Source organism: Patagioenas fasciata, chromosome 2 (assembly GCF_037038585.1).
Source record: "Patagioenas fasciata isolate bPatFas1 chromosome 2, bPatFas1.hap1, whole genome shotgun sequence".
Taxonomy (NCBI): domain Eukaryota; kingdom Metazoa; phylum Chordata; class Aves; order Columbiformes; family Columbidae; genus Patagioenas; species Patagioenas fasciata.
In genome coordinates this window covers 128,675,254-128,696,620 of record NC_092521.1, presented here as the reverse complement: position 1 = coordinate 128,696,620, position 21,367 = coordinate 128,675,254, and the positions used below count along the sequence as shown (strand labels likewise).

Sequence of the window (21,367 nt, the reverse complement as noted above, 5' to 3'; positions counted from 1 at the left end):
CATATCTTGCCTGCATTTCTGCAAAGCTATTTTCTTTATTTTTTTTCCCTTCTCCTTTCCTTTCCTTTCCTTTCCTTTCCTTTCCTTTCCTTTCCTTTCCTTTCCTTTCCTTTCCTTTCCTTTCCTTTCCTTTCCTTTCCTTTCCTTTCCTTTCCTTTCCTTTCCTTTCCCTTCCTCTCCTTTCCTTTCCTTTCCTTTCCTTTTCCTGTTTCCTCTCCTCTCCTCTCCTCTCCTCTCCTCTCCTCTCCTCTCCTCTCCTCTCCTCTCCTCTCCTCTCCTCTCCTCTCCTCTCCTCTCCTCTCTTTTTGCTCTTCTTCTCTTCTCTTCTCTTCTCTTCTCTTCTCTTCTCTTCTCTTCTCTTCTCTTCGCCTCGCCTCGCCTCGCCTCGCCTCTCTTATTTTCTCAACAGAGAATGCAGTTTAAATCTCCTGCATCTGCTCTTGGTTTTGTCAAACCAAAACCCTTGATAAAGGATGATAATGTAATTTTGTCTGAGCTCCCTAACTGTAAGAGAAGCATCTCTCTCCCTCTCTCTAGCTATCATTAAAATGGCTATAATCAAGGCAGAAAACAGTACAGCCTACTGGGATGAATCATGACTAAAACCACAGGCCCCATTCCAGAGTAAAGTGGGACTAATAAGAAGGGCCTAGAGCTGCTCTTGTCAACATAAGCAAAGGAATCATCAAGTAATTTCAGAGACAGAAAAGTAGTACATCGTAGCAACAACTGGTATCTGAGCAGTCAACAGTTCAAAAGACCTTCTCCATCTCCCATCAGAGTGTCATTTAAGGTAAGTTCATTTCATGGAAGCAGAAAAGTTTTAGCAGATGAAGTTCCCATTGAACTAAACTAAAAGGACAGGTGAAGAGAATCCCTCAAAAATTGTTTATTACAGGCCAAGACAAAGACTCCTAATGGGTAATTGTGGAGGTTGTCAGATATGCAGTGTTATCTGAATGCCAGTATATAAAGGACTATAACAACAATGGAACAATTAATTTGTTTTCATCTCAGTTAAATGCTTTTTTTTCCTACTTCTCCACCAGTATCTGCCAACAGTAGTAAAGGAAGATTCTTTAATACAACTCAAGAGAAGGGAGACACAACTTGTTTCTTCCAAAAAGACATGAGGTGGTAGCCGTGCAACCAGGAGGGCAGCGTTTCATGCTGGAATGAGCTGTGCACCCATCCTGAACTTCTACAAAAGCTTGGGGTGCACAGCAGAGGACCACAAAGCACACTGAAAAGCCCACCTGTTCCTCCTGCTCACCACAACAGCCCTAGAGGCACCGCATCAAATCCTCCCTGCCATTCCCTAAGAGATACACCCATTTTCCCAGCTTGGGATCTGCCCTGTTCCACCCAAGGCTGGTATGTGTATCATCATTATTACTGGCATTTGTATCATGATTATTATTGCAGCTTCATATGGTGGTAGCTCCAATTGACAGCTAGATCCATAGGTGATGAAAGCTGCTGCGTGACCACACAAGTTGTCAGCCCCTGCTCCTCAGAATCTACACTCCTCACAGTTTTTTTGGGGGGTGCAAACATTTCTTTTTCACCCTCAGCAACAGGCTCTCACTTAGTTTCAAGGCAAAAGGTACATCAGCAGTTCTGGGATGTCAGAGGATTGTTATTTTTACAGTTACAAAGACACTTCCTCTCACAACAAGAAGTTATTTTACATTCCAAAACTACTCACAGCCTGCAGCTGTTTCAACTTGTAGCTGATCAAAATAGTAGCAGTAGGTGAATACATTAGCAGTCTCTGAATTGTCATTACGTTACTTGATTGCAAAACAAAAGTGATTCTTCTATAAAGTGTTACCTCCTCCCGTATTTGCAGTTTACTGAAAACAGAGCAGCAAGGGCAACAGCACTTTACTGGGTTTTGGTTTTACTTTTTTTTCAAATGTTGAAGTATGCAAGCATCTAAGGACATTGAAGTGGGTTGGCTTCAGACAGATCAACTAAGGCAAATGTAATCAGGATTAGGACTGAGGGGTGCACAGTAGGTGGATCAAGCAGCCAAGCTCTGTATGGACCCAGTCCGATAACACCAGATGATTTTTACTTAATGACTAAAGAAAAAAAAAAAAGGCAACTGAGCTACAATTAAAGGACATTAACCCCCACAAAATTAAGAACTAATTCACGCCTTGTACAGGCAATTTAAAGGACACAAAAGTAACTTTAAATAAAAGCATGTAAAGTTTTCATGTGTGTTTGTGCTGAGGATGATATAACTATCTGTGCCAGACAAGGCTAAGCTGTCATTTTTTCTCATTAATGTTGCAGTCAATTCACAGCATTCTATTTTCTTTCCTCTGTTTTGCTTCTCCTCTTCTCCTCTCCTCTCCTTTCCTTTTTCCCTTCCTTCTCTTTCTCCCAAATAACACCATAGCATTTTCTTCTTATTCTTCCTTATCAAACAAGGAAACATTCTCAGTTGAGTTTCCCAGCTTTTAAATTAGGTTCATGTGATCCTTGAACAAGCAGAAGGATGGAGCACAGCAATACGGACCAGCCAGATTCTTCACAAATAGGCAAACCATGCTTTCACGTAATGTGCTAAATAAAACCTTTAAGAACATGTGCTTCTTTTCTAAATTTTTAAATGTAAAATTGACTGTGATGACAAGAAAAAAAAGTATACAAGGAGAGAAAGGGGCTGCGATTAGCAGGTGGAACTGGCCATATCTACTGAAACCACTCGGTGGCTTCCAGCATTTCAGAAACATGTGTGTATGTGTGGAAGTAAACAGAGCCAGGATTCTTTAATCCAGGACTGTTGTACTGTTACTTGCTTCAACAGAGCCAATATTAATGTAAAACATTTAAATATTAATGTTAGAATATGTCTTTCAGTATAAATTAAATTTCAATATTTTCAAACAATCTTTTGGACAAAGCTTAGATCAACATGAAAGCAGAGTGTGTAGCTATTACAGTAAACTTGGTAAAGAGTTTTCAATGTGTAAGAAAAGGTAACATTATTAAACTTGTAATACACAGTGTAATAGCTTTATCATTGTTCTTGCTGACAGTATCTTAATGAGCTCCTCAGTGTGAACCAGTGTAATCGCTTTTTAAAAACACACTGAATTTCTAGTAACTATTTAAGCAATACTAGACATATACTTATGTCATCAAGAACCTGGGCTTGACGTTATGCTCAAATTTCTAAACATAAGAAAAAAAATAATCAGAGGAAAAGAATATCCAGAAGAACATGACAGCTCAACTGTAAGTTAACCAGAGGCAGGTTCTGAATGCATAGAAGCAAACGGTTCAGTGTTTTGGTTTGTAAAGAGCCACCTGAAACGCTCTCCTTAGAGAAATGAACAGGAGTTGTGTACCCAAATATGGAATCTTGTGACAGCTACAGATACAATAAAAATACTGAAATAAACTAATGACCAAAGCTATATGGGACCAAGCAGTAATATGAGATATAGAATGGAAGTAGAAAGGTGATGTTAACACATACAGCCACATAGACGCTAAATGCATTTGATCTTTGTGTAGTTCTGCAAAAGTGGGAGGAGTTTGGTTTGTTTTTTTTCATCTGAGACTAAGGTATACCTGAGCAGCTCTGGTCAAACCACAGGGCTTGCCTGGTTACTGTTCTCCAAAAGAAGCCATAGGTGGATACCCAGAGAGGAGTAAGAACAAAGCAAGCATGTATGAGTTCTGTTCCCACTAACAGTCTCCCAGTCCAGGAGTTCCAGTATCTCTCTCTGTTTTATGTCCAGAACCACCTCACTCTGTTTCTTTTAAACTAAGATTAATTTGATGCCCAACAGACAGCAATGCATCTCCCCAGGACTCATTTTGCAGACCACGGCTTGTGTGAATATGGGAATGTTAATGGATTTTTACTGTCTTCACATTATATTATGTAATTCCTTCAATGCCTGGGAACCTACTAAAATAAAAGTGAGAAGCCAAAACATCATTTCCAGATTACAGATCAAAATACTATAAAACAGATCTCTAAAAATGTGTAAATTAAAGTTAAACCATTTGGGAAATCACTCAAATCACTTCCATAATCACTTTAAATCACTACCACCATTTTGTAAAACCTTGGCTCTGGGCACTGCTTTCACCATGAGCTTTCAAACCAATTCACATGGTCTTTCCTCAGTCCCACACTGGATTTTCCACCCCTTCCCACTGAGGACAGTATATTTGGCCCCTGTTTATTATCAGCAGGTCCTGGGGCTATGTGCCAACCATTGAAGCTCACTGGTTTTTTTCAAGATGATGAAACAGTTCAAGTGATTTTAGTTCTAGAATTGCTTAAAGAGAGACCCTGTATCTTGAAATAACACTTCCTGTTCAAGGACTGCGGTTTGAGCAATGGTCAGATAAACAAACAAACAAAAAGTGGTACAAAAACTTGGAGTCTTGACAAATATATAACTTGTGAGAGCCAAAACCCAACAAATAAACAAATAAAGTTTGCCCAAATAATGCAAAGGCTTCTTCAAAAAGAAAGAAAAACTGGGATATGAGGAGATAGTTCATTAAAACTTGAAATAAACTGAAGCTTGTTACAGGTCTAAACAGTTTTCAGACACGTGATCACATACATAACAAAGCAGATCTGAAAGGCTGGCCTTCATGTTTTGCAACCTTTAAATATTTCCTTAAATGTTTGCCTTCTTTTTATGATAAACACTATAGCAAACCTGATGCTTTTAAAGAACACCATCAGAAATGCATTTAGGGAACGTAAAAGGTATTTTGTTTATACAGAAATAACTGGAAAAATGCCTGATTGGATAGTAGCTTTCCTATAGCTCATCGACAGCTTTACATTTGGCACAAAAAAAATCACAGTCCTCTCTACATATAGGACTGTATATCAAGGAAAAGTAGTGTAAGTTCATTGTTCCAACATCCAGCCATCAGAAGACCTGAGCAGCATCTGTGCTCAGGCTTAGGAAGAACATGAAATGGCAGGTTGCAACTCCTGTGCCAAGCACAGGCAAGTGTTTTATTTTATAGGCTGGTGGAGAATACTTGGAAAAAAAACCACAAGGACTTTTTGGGTTCTTTAATTAGCTACTTTTAAAGCTTTGTTGCCTGTGAAATTAACAACTAAGTTTTTACATTGGCAACAGTACACACTCCTAACTGATGGCAGCAGTGAAACCCAGTGCTAAGAATGATGCTCAAAATTTCAAACACGACAGTCTGCCCCCATCAGAAATAAATTTCAGAAAGATAAGTTAATAAAAGGAAGCATCTCTATTAAAAGAAAAAAAACAACAACAATCTACTGTAGAAAGGGACTAAGTATACTGATGGATTATTAAAAAAAATATAAAAGGAAAAAATATCAGCACTAACATAAGGAAGCATACTTAAGAAACGGCTAGCAGATGTTGCAAAGCTAAAACACATATATGTTTGTTTTCTTTGTTCTTTGTGAAATCGAAACAGTTTTGTTTTTTTTTTTTTAATGTGTGTATCTTATCTGGAACTACAGCAGGTATCCCTGAGTTGTAAATATTAAACACCTTTAAGAACACATAGATACAAGAACTTCATGTTTCAAGTAAAGAAAAAAACAACTCTGTAGAGAGCCTTTTTTTCCTCTCATGATGGGAAAGAAAACCCCAACACATTATTAAAGAAATGCATAAAAAATTTAAATATTACAAAATGTTATACAGACTACTTACCTTTTGAAACTTTTGGTTTTATATAGCACTTTTAGTAAGCACTTTTAAAAACATTAAAGTCTAAAACAAAAAAGTTAAAATTAAACCAGAATGTCTGTAACCTAGAACTTACCAAGTGTGATATTTTTAACTGCATATTCAAAAAATATGCTTCTAAGTAATAAGAGCCATCATGGAGTGATTCATAGCTTCATGCAAAAACATCCCACAATATAAATCTTGTTAACCTTTTGAAAATCCCCAAAAGCTCATTACAAAGCTGCTGAATCCTGGCATAATAAAACCTTATATTAGAGTATTTACTGTCCTTCTAAAAAGTCTATTACTTAAAAGAATAATACACTTGAGTCAGTCGGATTTTATCATGGTCTGGCAGACGAGAAGTGTCAGACAGTGATATATGTCAACTTAAATTATCTAGCAAAATCATTAGAGAAATTCTGGAGAAATAATGTCTCAACTGATGTTAGACAATAAGCTATTTTCCATTTGAATTAATAGCAAGTTTACAAGTTAATAAGCATTACTGTGAAAAGATGCATGAAGGAAAGGTGGTACCTTTCCTGTCCTATCACTTCTCCCGGTTCTTGGAAACTACACACAACACCCTTGGAGACACTGGGTTTCAAATGGGTTTGTTGCACAAAAGCGGATTAATTTCTTCTCAAATGAGTGACCTGTTACAAGAAATGCTGCATATTAAATTCTACTTTCTGAAAATATGCATTTATGACATTTAAATTATATTCCCTAATGTGAGCACTTAATTTTATTATAATTCCTATCTTGACCTAACTTGATAGTCATTACTAAATAGAACAGTGTGAATATTTGAGCGTAGAAGCACAATGTCTGCGTCAAATATGAAACTCCAAATAAAAGCAGAGTAAAGTCCTGACCTTATTGAGGGCAGTGAAAGAGCTGCTGGAGACTTCACTGACCCAGCTATTACGTTCTTTACATTCCATTTTCATCTGCCATGAAGGTGAAATTAAAGAGATCTACTGTATTCTACAAATACTATTTTCCGGTTTTTAGAATCCATTCTTGAATTCTCACTCCAGTAAACAAAGTACTATGAAGATCTGTCTCAGGGCTTGCCCTGCATTTTGGGAGAAAATGTACAGAAAGAGCCTTCAGTGACAGAATATTGCCAGTGAATAAAGATTATTGCCAGTGAACAGTGATGCTAAAGCCAGAATCTTCACTACAGTATCTAAATGGCAAGAATTTTTTAATGAACTACGCTACATACTTATTTGAAAGTACTATCTTATCAATGAGAAAATACTTTCCAACTTTTTAATTTTTCTATTCTATTGCACAAATGTATAGCAGAAAAACATGTAGTTATTGCTAAGATAGTACTAATTCTTAAAATACTTATAATTTTTTTTCCAAGTATTACTCTGTGGACAGTAATGGATGGTGTCAACTGTAAAGCTGCTGTGAACTATAGGGGGAGCACCCAATCAGTCACTTTTCCCACTTATTTCTATTGAAAAAAAAACCCAAACATATTTTACTTACATTCCCTAAATACATTTTTATATTGTTCTTTAAAAGCATCAGATCTGCTGCAGCCCTCATCATAAAAAAAAAAAAAAAGTTTAAAAAAAATCAGGTTTCAAAACAGGAAAGCTAAACTTTCAGAATTGCTTTGTTACACTTATGTGTGTGATCACTCGTCTGAAAACTACTTATTTTCAGGATGTACAGAGCTTCAGTTTATGAGAACAAAACGCGTCTGTCTCAGACTTAATAGCCCACTGCAAGATACATTATGCCCAGCTCTCCCTCTCCAGAAGCATCCCGTTATCTCAACGTTTGGTCATCATCTGAGTTATGTGCACATAAAACTGGTAAAGCAAGTTTTGACACTTAGAACTGGCAGAACTGCAAAAGTATACTGTAAAACTGTGTCTGCAAAACCTGTAGGTCCAGCTTTTCACTTGTCAGCTTCTAATGTCCCAATATTAGGTGTTCATTAACTCCACCTGTACCGCTGTGTGAACTCTATTTTGACTACGTTCTAAGAAAAAGCAAAAGTAGTTTGGACTCCATTAACTCAACATTTGCCCTTCAGTTCATCTTTCTGCATGCAAAAATTTTACCTGGTGCATTCATTTTGCTTTTTATTTTTCACTTTATTCACTTTGAAGTAAGGGCTTCTACACTTGTGAAATACTTCCGTGTTACCCATAACTTTGAAGTTCCCAAAATAATTTTGGAAAACTTGAACTCTCTATTAAAAGCTATAAGCGCATACAATTACAGATGTGTGCCATGAAATAATCATACCAGTATGTGTTTTTAAAGCTGGAATGTCAAAATATTCAAAATATTTTTCCTATGGTAACTGCGAAATGTAGTAAAGCCTAGCTTTACTACCAAAGGCCAAATGTTACAATCTTCTGTCAGAAAAAACTCCTCTAGACTGCACTAGAAACTGAAGGCTTTTGGGTAGTGCCTATGAGAGGATAATTCTTACTACACTAAGAATGTAACATATGGGGAGAGAAATTACCTATCAAAAAATCAGAATAATACAGCCTATTATTTTAGGCAACTGGTTTGGTTTTGGATTAAATTCTGCTTTCACATTCCAGTGACTCAGTAACAGAATCTAAGTTTTCATTTTCATTCATTAGGAAAGGAGTCCTGTCTGGCTCTGGATGGTGGTATTTATGCAGTTTTTATAGAGTTTGAAAGATTTTTCTTTCACCCATGCTTCTTTTCACATTCACACTCATGTAGGGAATTTCATTCCTATAATGAGAAACAGAAAATATAAACTGCTCATAATGAAATGTGTTGGTCATCCACAGCTGTACCAACAGTCATCTTGTGCAATGAACCTTTCTTTTCTTTTTTGCCTGGCAATTATTTTCCTTGCACATATTTGTTCTGCCTGCTTATTTCAAAAGAAATGTAGCTCCTTCCAATTAAGCTTTGTGTTTCACTGAGCTTAGCAGAGCTTCCCTGTCAGGGGGAGGTCCAGGGAGACAGGTCTGGTTAGAGTGCTAGTGGGAATTCTCCATAAACACCCCCTCCACAGGAAGCTACTCCCCAAACAGATACAGTGAGGATAAAGAGAGGATACTGCATTTCTTTCCCCATCTCTTGCCATCACATAGCACAAGCTACTAATTGCTCCCTCCAAAACCACAGCAAAATCAAGTCCTGTAGTAAAAGGTCAAATCCACAGTTTAACATGAGACAGAAGAGAGCACGACAGAGAGCTGGAGAGATTGAGTTATAAGTCAACGCTTTAAAATCTTCCAAAACAGGTATTTGCCAAATGAAATCATCATGCCTAGAATGCCTGCAGAAGAATGCAAAAACACTCTAGTGGGTCCTGCCAACGTAGCCTAAGGATACTAACTCCTTCCTGATCCTTGTGTGGTGGTGATGCTCATCCAGAGCCTGACACACCAACCACTTCATTCCACGAGAAGCCCTCTGCCTCCATCTCATATTCATCTGTGACTAACCTCCACTTCAACGGACAGCAAAGAAACCCTAAAAACAGAAGTCAAAATGGCACATCTATGCATATTATCAAATAATACATTTTACTTTGAAGGCATGCATTTAAACAATACTTTGTTTCTTACCATGAATTTTACTCTCCACCTCATATCTAGGACCCTAAACTTAAAAGACCAGCTTTGCTGGTGAAGGCAGCTGCTGCCCCTTGCTGGCCAATACAAAAGGATGGGAGCCTTCTAGGGGAAAGGATATTTGATCTGCCCAGTCAGTAAAAATAAACTGTCCCTTGAGCATTACACCAGGATTCAGTCTTGTTTGTTATGATTGTCCCTATGTAGCACATGCTGCATTTTCCAAACAGGCTTTTAAAAGGTCCCATTTATGGCACTTGGCTCTTGAAGTATGCGCTGACAAACAGTATCAGCAGAACATTTTCCTTTCTTATGCAATTTGATGAATACTAAACCAAATTCTCGAAGTCTGAAATTTTCCATCTTTCTACATGATCTCCACATAATATGTACATCTTTTTAGACACTCTCTTCTGGAATTAGAAAATATGGGGTTTTCAACACAGCTAACTTATATATAGCCTTCAAATGCTTTGCAACTGGCATGGATAAGACAGTTAAGCGAACTTAAAATGGTTAATGGCCATTTCAACTCTGGATCTTCAGCCCACCTGAAGACCTAGCCAATTATTATCTGAAGAGTACTTGGCAATCTCTGTAAAATGAATCTGACAGTCTCACTTTGAACCTCAGGGGACATGTCCGTGTTACAAAATAACTTAGGCTAACGTACTCAGCAGAAGCTGTCACTGTACTGGCAGTTTCAGTAGACATGTTGAAGCGGGAATGTCCATCTAGAACACAACACAACTTTGTTTCTCAAGAAAAAACAAGAAGGATGAAAGTTTCAGTGGAAAAATGCTGAGGAAGATTACTGTGTGTCCCACAACTCTATGCTCTGGGTAGAGGAAAGATTTTAATTCCCAGCACTAGTACATTCAGAACTTGTTAAAGCAGTATTTTGCAGTAAACATTTAATAATAATCACTCCAGCAAAGCAAGAAATATTGCATAGATGCTCTTATGAAATATCATTACCTGACATACTGCTGGGAGTTATGGATATGTAATCATTCTCGTTCTTCTTTCGTTACCAAGGTCACCTGCCAAAATAGGGAAAAAAACCCCATGTAATACATCCATAAATGCAAACCTGCAGAATATCATTAACATTTAAACAGGATGGAACATTTTGGGTCTTGGATACCACAGTCCATGTTCGATGGCTCAACACATTAAATTCAGTGCACCTTGCTTAAATGTATGAAGCAATGAATGCAAGTCATGTCCAAAACCTGGGAGACTGGAGGAGCTGTGGATAACAGGGATTTGGAAGCAAGGTCAAAAAGCTGCTGGCTACTGATGCAGAAAAAAAAAATGCCTCTGCTCAATTCATGGAACACTTTCCCTCATTTTTTTGTAGCGGTTTCCTTAGGTCTAATATGTAACTTTAGGAGTGAATTGGTTTTTATCTTACAGTTTTTAACAATATATCCTGATTACTCTCAGGTTCAGTAAGAATAGAGGATTTAAAGGAATTAGAAATTCTCTGTCTACAGTTGCACCAATTCTTCACTTATTTGAAACTCAGAAGTCTATACACTTTTATAAAGTTTTGAGATGTAAATAGTAATTTTATTCATTTGGTAGAAAACTAATTTATATGTACTTATTACTTCACTTCTGAACAATGGCATCTTCTGTTTTATTAAGTAGATAACTGCTGCCATGAGGAACTGGACTGAGCACCCTAAAGTTGTGGTTTTAATATTTATATTGCCTCCTTTGTTCAGATGTCCATACATACATACTGACACAATAACTATACTCCTTTTCTGTTTGGTATCACAGAACAAAGCCCTGCAAGCTAATTTTATGTCAGGAAATAAAGTCACTAATATCAGCTACAGCATCATCCTCCAGCAGTATTTGCATTTATACTCTCTATGACATATTTCAAACAGAGGAATCACAGCCAATGTGCCCTTTTTCAGCCATCTCAGCCCAAAACACAGTGCCCAGCTGGACGATCCCAGACTGCTGCCTAGTTTAAGCACCAACAATCCGATCCGAGTGGAGACAACCCTAAAGGCATTAATCCAGAACAGAAACAATATTTCATTAGAATTTTTAAATAAGATAATCGAGGCCTACAACTGACTCCACAAATGCCAGTAGAAAACTAGCCTGGGATCAGCCACACTCTCTTGGTCATAAGGAAAGATGTGTGTTATAATAATATATATATAATAACATGTATGTTTAATGCTAGAGTTAGGTTATGGTTGGCCTTGATGATCTGAGGGTCCCTTCCAACTGAAATGATTCTATGATTCTACAATGTATATAATGTTAGCATGCAAGTGACATTTTACAGGGGAAGCAGAACCTCTCCTGATTGACATCTTATGTTAAGAAACTGTCCTTTGATCTTTTGTTAATGAACTCTCAGGTTTTATTTCTCTTTGTCCATTCAGTGCCACAGCCTTGTCTGTATTTTCTCTCCGCCTCACACGGGGAGCGATTCCCTTCCTTGTCATGGAAACGAACACCCTCCAACAGCAGGCTGAAAGGACACAGAGCACATCTGCTCCGTTTAGGCACAGACTACACCGCTAGAATGAGAAAGCAGCTGAACCGCAGCAACCGCATGTACCGTGTAATTAATGTATCTGGGACGCAGCTTCACCTGAGCTCACCACCCCGTTCCGCCCCAGCGCTACACCGGCGAGGGATGAACACCCTCCCGGGAGCTGAGACACCTGAGACTTCAGAGCCAGCCCCCGCAGGCTCCACAAACCCTCTCACAAGCACCCCCGTCCCCACCTGGACCGGCCCCGCGGGACCCCGCAGTGCGGTGCGGCGGCGCCCCCTGGCGGCTCCGCGGGAGCAGCCCGGAGGGGAGCGTCCCGTCCCCGCCCCCCCACGCCGTCCGCACTGCAGCACCGGGCCGGGGGGAGTTGGGAATGTCTTTCTATGCAAATCTCCACCTTCTGAATTAACAGCTCCATTATCTCCTCCGTAATGTGTTCCCTATCTTTGTCATCACTTCATGCCTCATTACATTAGCCGGGCATGTCTGGTAAATCTTTAAATTAATTGCAATTCCAAGGTTCAGAATTGCGTTGGGATCCAACAAAACAGAACAAAACACACCCCCGCACCACAAAGAAAAAAAACCAACCAAACACCAAACAACACAACCTCTCCCCCCAAACAACAAAAAACAAAACAAAAACCCACACAAACCAAACAACCCGCCCCCCCCCAAAAAAAAAAAAAACAAACAAACAAAAAAAAAACCAAAAAACAACCAAACCAAACCAAACAAAACAACACACACACACAAATAAAAGGGAAAAAAAAAAAACAACCACCGCATCATGTTTACTGTATTTGTAAAGCAAGTGCAAAGTAAAGCCTACGGGAAGTTTTACAGCGGGAAGTGGTAAAATATCCTCCAGCACACACGCTGCAATGTATTTTTATCTCCTTGCCTTTTCTTCCAAGCAAACCACCCAAGAGATTCTGCCTGGGCTCTTCTCAGAAAAGACAGTATCTCCTTGAACTCTTTAGGGAAAAGAAAATACCCTGCTTGATATTTGTCATGTACAAACAACCCAGTCAGAGATGACAGCACAAGACCTTTCTTCTGCTACTGACATCGTGTGGAACTTCAAAATCCTTCACAGTCTGTCAATCAAGAGATTAAAGAGGATACAAATTTAGATCAGGCCTTCAATTAAAATCAGACTCTGAACCACCCCACCATGTCATGGGACCCTGTGAACCTCAACAATAAGACATTTCCCAGAATTTAATTGTGGTTTGGTGACTCAGTGACACACAAGTGCTCTTGAAGTAAACAATTGAGTGGTTTAAATAAAAATTCTGCCCCTCCTGTAAATAGTTAGTTACTAATCCTTAAATTATTGGGTTTGCGCCAGTCTATTAAAAAGGAGAAATACAAAGTTCTTCAATGAATTCTGTATAAAGAGAAAAATTCTAGCTATCCTGGGAGCTTTGCCATTTTCCCTGATGAGACTAGGACTTGGCATGAAGGCAGCTGTCACTTGTGTAAAAAAACTAATTACGAAATGACTGTAGGAAAAGATAGTCTTTTGTTTAAAGCATTACACTAATGTATCTGGCTTTGGCACAGCCTTCTTGCATCCCACAGTTTAAAATGGAGAGTGCGTGCCCTCCTTATTTCTTCCTATTCGCCTAGAAAATAAGTTTCTCAGGGCAGGCCTTGGTGTTGCAGTGTGAATGTACAGCATCTCATGCATCTAGCATCTCCACTAGGCTGATTTATTAACTGCCAAAAGATATACAGTAAATGAGTCCAATTCCTGCTTTGTACCTGATGGTGATTTTAATAATAATTCCAGATGTATCAGAAATATTTTCAAAAGGATGCTTTTATCCTGCACTCTATATGACATAAGCAATTTCTATTTTTCCCTTAAGGAAAGTGGTGCATGGGTGAAATAGTGGAAGTACAGAACTATTTATCCATTCTGGCACCCAAAACCTTGGCTGTCTTCTGAAGGCCCAGCATGGCTCCTACTTTACATGAGCAAGAAGAATAAGTGGTGTCTACAATAATTACAGCAGGTTCCTCTTGAAGGCATAGATGCAGAAGATGCTGGAGGAAATCAGATTCTTTTTCTGAGTTTACAATCAAAAAGTAGGTGAACGGACACAAATGGGAAGGAGGTGGATGAGTCACAGGAGAAGCTCTGCCACATCAGGCCAAAAATGTCTGGGGCTCTTCACGGACACTGCAGAATAAGTTGCCAAAAGTGACACAATTTTTATGGTTAAGCTTTGCTAACATCACAGGAAGCGGGCTTCATTAGATTATCTTCTGTGTGTTGAGCGCTCATTTGCCCACAAAGAGCTTGCTGAGGTCTCATGGCTTTGACTCACAAGCCCTGAGCAGGCAGCACTAACTTCAGAGGTTGCTGTCTCACATCCTGCATGATCAGGCCACTGGAGAGTCGAGGCAGCAGATCAGGCAGCGTGCTCTTCCTCCATCACTCAAGTTCAACCCCACTTTTTTTTTCTGTTTGTTTTGTTTTAGCTCGTCCTCACATTCACACTGGATATCTCAAATGAAAGTAGCAAAATGCTCATTCTATTCTGATACTGAGTTGTGTTTCGGATCTATGGTCCTGCATCGGGAAAAGAATATTCCTGTTTCGCCCAAAATCAAGAAAGACATCTTCAGGTTCTTAATTTCCACTGGTCTGACAAGGTCATATTCAGAATTAATTCTCAGGCTTCACTCTCCAATCTAGAAACACTGTCAAGCCATATTGCCAGTTACTGCACTTACTTTCTTTTCCCATAATGAAAGGCGATTAACCAATTAACATTAATCATTGTGGTTAAGCATTTTCGCATCCTCACAAAGTGCCTCCTCCTTCACGCAAATGCATTGGATTAACCAACGGGTATGAAAAAGGGTCTCACTGCTTGGGGATCATAGAATCACAGAATAGTATGGGTTGGAATGGACCTTCAAAGGTCATCTAGTCCAACCCTACGCAGGTGTTTTTAATCTTAGTCTGTTGCTTCTGGTTTAGGTGGTGGTTTTGCCTCTCCTTGAGGCCGGGGCACAGTAGTTTCATGGTACGAATCCCAGTCCCTGTCCGTATCATGAACTGAATGCTTCCCGGTGAGCCTCAGGCTTCTCTTCCCACTCAGCAAGTGGCTGCCCCAGGCAGCACCAGGGACCAGCACTGCTGTCTCCTGTCTCTTCTCAAGGCAGGAATGGGTGGGAAGAAGGATTCTGTACCTTTCAGAAACACTGACAAGCCACCCAGCTACTTGCTCCTCACCAGACCACTCCTTGACATGCCCTTTTGAAAGCCAGAGGGGCGACCATGAGGCGACCTGGCTCATCTGCACAAGTCCCTCCTGTAACCCTACCTGCAACACCAGATACCTATCTCTGGCTCATCTCCGGCACCCTTATACAACGCTCTTACACAACACTCCCTGTTTCTGGCTCACAGGGAGCTGGGCTGTCTCCAAGGAGAGAAGCTTTGTGCTGAGAGGAGGGGAGGGCTGCTCACAGACCCGGGGGCAGGTGCAAGCCCACCCAGGTCATGGGATGCAGTGGGGAACAGGGGAGGGTGCAGAGCAGGAGAGCAGAGCACACAGGTTTTGTAATGGGGTGCAGGAGAAAGCTCTGGCACAATCAGACTGAACACCCGGGGATGCTGGACCCTCACGCTCTGGCCTGCCACAAGTTATAGCACTTTTTGTTTTTCTTGGGTAATGTCTTGGCTGAGGGATGATGAATTACTGGATGCGTTGTTTGAATATTTCGTTCTGGAAGCTCCCTTTGCAAAAATTGCTTTCACTTTTAACTTCATCTTTAGTGAAAAAAGTACCAAAAAGTACCACTGCTGAAGTAGCGACCCCACATCAGAAAAAATGAAAGGTAACCTATAGGCTATATTGATGTCTAACCAAACTTTTAAATTTGTTTCAATATTTAACATTTCAATATTTAACAGGACACCAAAACTAGTATTTTAGAAGAAAGGTCATACAGAGGGTTTTTTACTAACACATATTCATGAAAAATCTACTAGGCTATGGCTTATGGTGCTTGATACCCATATAATGAACAAGCAGTATTCTCTCCCATATAAAACCTACTAAGCAACTGTGCATCATATGAAAAAGAGAAATCTATCTAGTTTTATAGATAGGGTTAATGAAAAGCCCCCATCAGAAATGGAGTGTAGGCACAAGCTCAGAAGCAGACTTTGACTAATGCTTTTTACTGCTAGTGTAGTTCAACTCATGAGGACATAAAAATGTGCAATAAAGCATAAAATCTAAACCACAGTGCACTATCTGTCTAAACATTTGCAGTCTACCCTGAAGCACTCAATCGAAAGGCAAGGAGCTACTGAGTTTTCTAATCTGGATGTCCAGTAGTTCTGTGTAATGCCATTCCTTCCCTCTCACACAGAGTTGATACTCTCAACATGTGCTCTTTAGAACATGTTTACCTTATAGGCTCAGAATTTCCTATTTTAACTTGATTCTTAAATACTCTACAAATTGCTAAGACCTAACAACTCAAGATTATGGACGCTCTGCATCAGGCAGGATCAGACCATAATATGGTATGTGCTCAGCTCTGTGCAGGTATCAGCAGCTATTTTGCAGCGTGAAAGCCAGAAAATTATAATATGCAGACAATAAGCCTGGGAAGTTATAACAGTGAGCTCACTGCTTGACATGTTTTTGAAAGCACTTGTGTTTCAGTAAGCAGAACTGCAGAATGAACAGTGTTAATTTAGATGGACAAAGTAATCCCTCCTTTAGTCCCACACCGGCGAGGACTCTGGTTCTGGCAGGACAGGATGAATGATAAAGATGTTGTGTTGAACCTATCTGCAGAAAATAGGCACAGCACCACAAAACGTAATACTGCAAGATAAAAGCAAGATAAAAGTTGTTTTTATGATTTCATGAGAACTTAATGTCTCACTGTATTTGGGTAAATTTAACCTTTATAAGCTAATGGAAAATATAATAATTGGTTTGATCACAGCCAAAAAGAAAGGCGTTTCAGTATTTCTGTCTGTTTTCCAGCAGCCTGAACATGCTAGAAAGGCAGTCTCATAGGTATCATAGAAAGCAAGCGGAGGAAGACTAACATTACCTTTAAACAACCTGGGCATCAAGCAGAAAACTGAGTACATAACGCTTCTCTCCCCCCGTACTTACAGAAATTAGTAATGTCAACTCACAGAGTAATCTCAAATCACTTATTATCACGGTGTGGAGCTGTTCACTGGCCCTACGACGTAAAGGATCTAAGAAATCTGCTTATATTTGGCTTACAACTCTGTCAGCATAGTGGGTTGTAGCCTCCTCTTCGCTCTCCTTCATCCCTTTGCAGAAATGCCAGCTCTGGAGCACTGTGCTTTGGCCTACTGCATGTGTACACAGGAGGGCATGAGAGGAGCACAGAACTGGAAGGAGGCCTGTTCAGCCACTATTTTGATAACCAGCATTTCATTCCCTGTGGGGGACTTTGTTGACATTGAAGTGTTCCAGTGCAAGCTAGCCAGATTTGCCAAAGAGTAGCTGATCTGTGCATTAAGTGACAACTATATCGTTAGAAATGTAGGCCTTAATTCAGAAAGACCTCTACTTACTTGCATAAATATCCAGTTGGGCAAGGATCCTGGAGGGCCAGGGATGACAGAAAAGCAAAAGGGATAATATACAAGACCTCGTGTTTAAGTGATTATTCCTGTGTTTTTTTAAGAGCCTGTGTGACACTCCATGGTTTACATGTTCATTCTCCAGAGTATGGGAGTTTCATTCAGACAAGAGCTTTGTAAAACTTCTCTTGTTTTTCTGTTTTGTTCTGTCAACTCAGGAAACATCAGCTCTCCCTGAAATTTCAACAGAGAACAGTTTATCTTCAATGCTAATTTCTCTTATTACTTACTGTGAAGGCTGTCTTGAATTACCCAGTAAATCTCTACAACTGACTAACATCAGATAATCCCAAAGATACTAAATTTCAGAGACTTTCATTGAAACTGGTGGTTTTCCACCCTCATGATGAAATGGATTAAGAAAAAAAATGTTTTCTAAATGTCAGGAGGGGAGGTACCTGGATGAATCTTGTTAACAAAAATGCATTTTGTCAATGCATCTTATATACACCAGGCCTAAAAAATCAGTGAAGCAGAAATGAGTATGTTCTAAACTACAAATGTCACTCTGAATAGGGATAAGTATTACCCTAAAGATTGGTACTGGCATTTGTCTGAGCTATTTTCAAGGTTTCGGATATGAACAGCAGAATTAATGCAGCTTTAGGCTTTCTGCTTCTCTTAACTGGAGCTTCAGAGATTAACCACTTAGTTTAAAAAATAAATTCTAAATACTGAAAAATCATTGTCTGTATTGCAGGCCTTTAGCTACAGTGTGCAAATACATAGAACTCTGCAGAAACCCTTGGAAAAGAACACAAGAGATGCTGCTACAGCTATGGATTTAGCCTCATAGGCTTTGCATATTGTGTGTATTGATGAGATTTCAACCCTGAATCTATTTGTCCTAAAAACTGATCGCTGAATTGCAAAACCACTGAATTCTGAGGTGCTCAACAGAGATTCCAGACCTGAAAAGTATGGCTTAAATTCCATTATAATTGGGGGAAAACTTTGAAAAAGCTTATTTTCAACAAAATTAAGGTAATGGACCAGAAAAAGAAGTCAGTTGTTTCCTGCAATATGTATCTCTGGCCAGCAAAACCTATGGTAGGGGGATAAAGATTAGCTAAAAATCTGCACAGATCTTTTCTACAAGTTGAACTGGTGGTCCTGAAGCCTTCTCCTGCCACTGCAAGAACAGCTCAAGCTCAAGGGAAATGCGCACCAAACAGGCGCTGACAGTGTGATACACACCAAAAAGGGGACAGAGCATTTTTGGATGTGTAGGCTGAGACTTTTATGTCAACCTGTACAGCAGACCACATCTGTGGGTGCATGATGAGGGCATAACAGAGACATAAAAAAAGTATCAATAATAGAAAAGGGGGAACAGACAAGAAAAGTTAAATGATTAAGAGGCTGGACTGACATATATCAGTTGAGAGTTAACGATGGCTTGGCGAAGTGACAAGCAAGTGAGCCACATGATAACCACACTCAAAAGACAGCAAGGGATGATGGAAGAATGTGACTGTTATAGGAAATTTGGTTAAATTACGCTAATGGTTACTGGTGGACATATAATAGGTTAGAGGGCAGCTCTATGTAAAAAAAGAGAATTCCTGCCTGGTTTTAATTGATATTTTGAAACAGAGAAGCCCATATTTCTATTTCTGAGGTTTACCGAAAAGCTTATTTTTCAAAAGAAAAAATTCAATGACTTCAGTAACAATTAGGCTCAAGTTGGAGAAAGCTTTCTGCAAACATTCTCTCCGAAATTTCAAAATAAAAACCACATGTTTTATACATACATAAATATATTTATAATTATTATAAATGAATAAAGAGTTTCAAGTTACCTGGTAATAAGTTGGTGGTCATAAAATATGACTGTATTAAAACTAGCTAAATGCCTATTTGCTTATGGTTTTGGGCAGATAGAAGTCATGGAGAGAAGGAATAATACTTATGAAAATGAAATAAAAGCTCTTATTTTGCTTATTTTGACAGAAAATTGCTTGTGCCCCCATATATGACCAGCACCACATGAAGTTAACTGGTTTTCAGCTGAGGATTTTCACAGCTCAGAAATTATCTTATTCAAAGTCCTACTCCTTTTTATCTTTTTTTTTTTTTTCCATAACAAACACATTATGGCATATTCCCAAATAAATTATTCACTCATTTACTCTTTAAGGAAGGCAGTTTCCTGAGAGGTGTGCTCTTTTTCCTGACCTCGCTGGGGCCCCAGCGGTACGTCATGCCTACTTCTTCTCAGAAGAAGAATATATCCTAGTGTTAAGTAGAAACATTATAGATGCAAACCTACTTTTGGGTGCAGACTGGAAACAAATCACATAGCCTCAGTGATAACAATGGCCTTTCAGTATGTCCAATAAAGCAGTGATTTCTTTTTTTTTTAAACCTCTCTTCTTGTTTGCTGCTTCATTTACAGCTAACAATAAATAGAATCAGGCCCAGAAATTAAAAGAAAAAGTTTAATCACTTATGTTTTCGCTATCTCTCCCAAGCAAACAACAAAAGTCCGTAACCTTTTAACCTTTTCCATCCTATTTGCTAATTACGTATTTTGCAATTAACCCACTATGCATCTGTCATTGTATTTTAAATTAAATCACTTTAATTGCTAGTAAGTAGGGTTTATTTAGTCCCTGGTGTGGTTGTAAAGGGTCATGAGTGGGTAGTTATTGAACCACTCTGAGTTACAGGTGGCTCTCTGCAAAACTGCTGAAGTTGCTGAAGATAAAGAAGAGTTAAGCTGCTTTTCTAAGGTGATTTGAATTTAATGTCTAACGGCATATTTCTAATGGATGAAAGTTTACTGCAAATATGGGAGGGCATTTTTTTACTCCTTGTATACAGATCACACTGGGTGTTATTTTGTTTCTTGAAATAATTTTTAATGAAGGAATAATTACGTTAATAGTTTTAGAAAATGCCTATCACCACCACACTTACTTTGCTGTATAGTGTAACTCTGTGAAATGCACCACAACTTTCTATTAACAGCTCAATTTCACATGGAGAGAACAGAGAAGACCTAACACATGGGCCACAGGGAATTCTAACAGTCAACATACTGTTGACTGTTGAAGGGAAGATTCAGGCTAGACACAAGGAAGAAGTATTTTACAATGAGGGTGGTGAAACACTGGCCCAGGTTGCCCAGAGAGGTGGTAGATCCCCATCCCTGGAGACGTTCAAGGCCAGGCTGGATGGAGCTCTGAGCAACCTGATCTAGCTGAAAACGTCCCTGCTCATTGCAGTGGGTTGGACTAGCTGAGCTTTGAAGGTCCCTTCCAACCCAAACTATTCTGTTCTATGATTCTGTGATACTTTAATAAAACACTATAAAAACAGAGAATAGATATAGAAGATTTTTTTCTCTGCAGCACAGCCCCTTCCCCATTCTTCCACTTGCGTGACCTGACTCACTTCACTGATCCTTCAGAAAATATGCATTTTTTTTGCTGGGTTAGTTTTGCGTCGGGTTTGTGAGCTGAATCGGGCCTGTGAGGCGGCTGGCGAGCACCACAGCTGGCTCAGCATCAGCAGTGGGAGCCCACAGCTTCACGGAGGGAAGGGGAGGGAGATGAACTTCAGTCTGCCTCATAAAATAGCACCCTGGCAGAACACAGTATGGGTTCATGCCTTTTATAATAAACTGGGCTATTTATAACTCCATACGCTGAAATGACTTTTTAATTGTTAAAATTATTTCTGAAGGTTTCTGAAATACCTTTGAAGAGTGTAAGTCTTGCACCAGGGGAAAAAAAAAAAAAAACAAACCTCTAAGACAACACAGTTCATTATAGCTTTTTTAAAATTATTATTTAGATCCTTATACACTGAAGAAAGGCACTAAAAAGTGCTTACT

At 39.3% G+C, this 21,367-nt stretch overlaps 1 protein-coding gene across 6 annotated transcripts in view; it reads right to left on the bottom strand.

Annotated features, from left to right (window-relative positions):
* Nucleotides 1-21,367, bottom strand: part of THRB (thyroid hormone receptor beta) — a 175,881-nt gene that overhangs the window by 42,625 nt on the left and 111,889 nt on the right. For all 6 annotated transcript variants that reach the window (XM_071804949.1, XM_071804948.1, XM_065832262.2 and 3 more), the window contains one exon: nt 10,304-10,368. In XM_071804949.1, coding sequence (XP_071661050.1) covers nt 10,304-10,310 — 7 coding nt within the window. In that variant the 5' untranslated portion in view covers nt 10,311-10,368. The remainder of the gene's footprint in view (nt 1-10,303; nt 10,369-21,367) is intronic.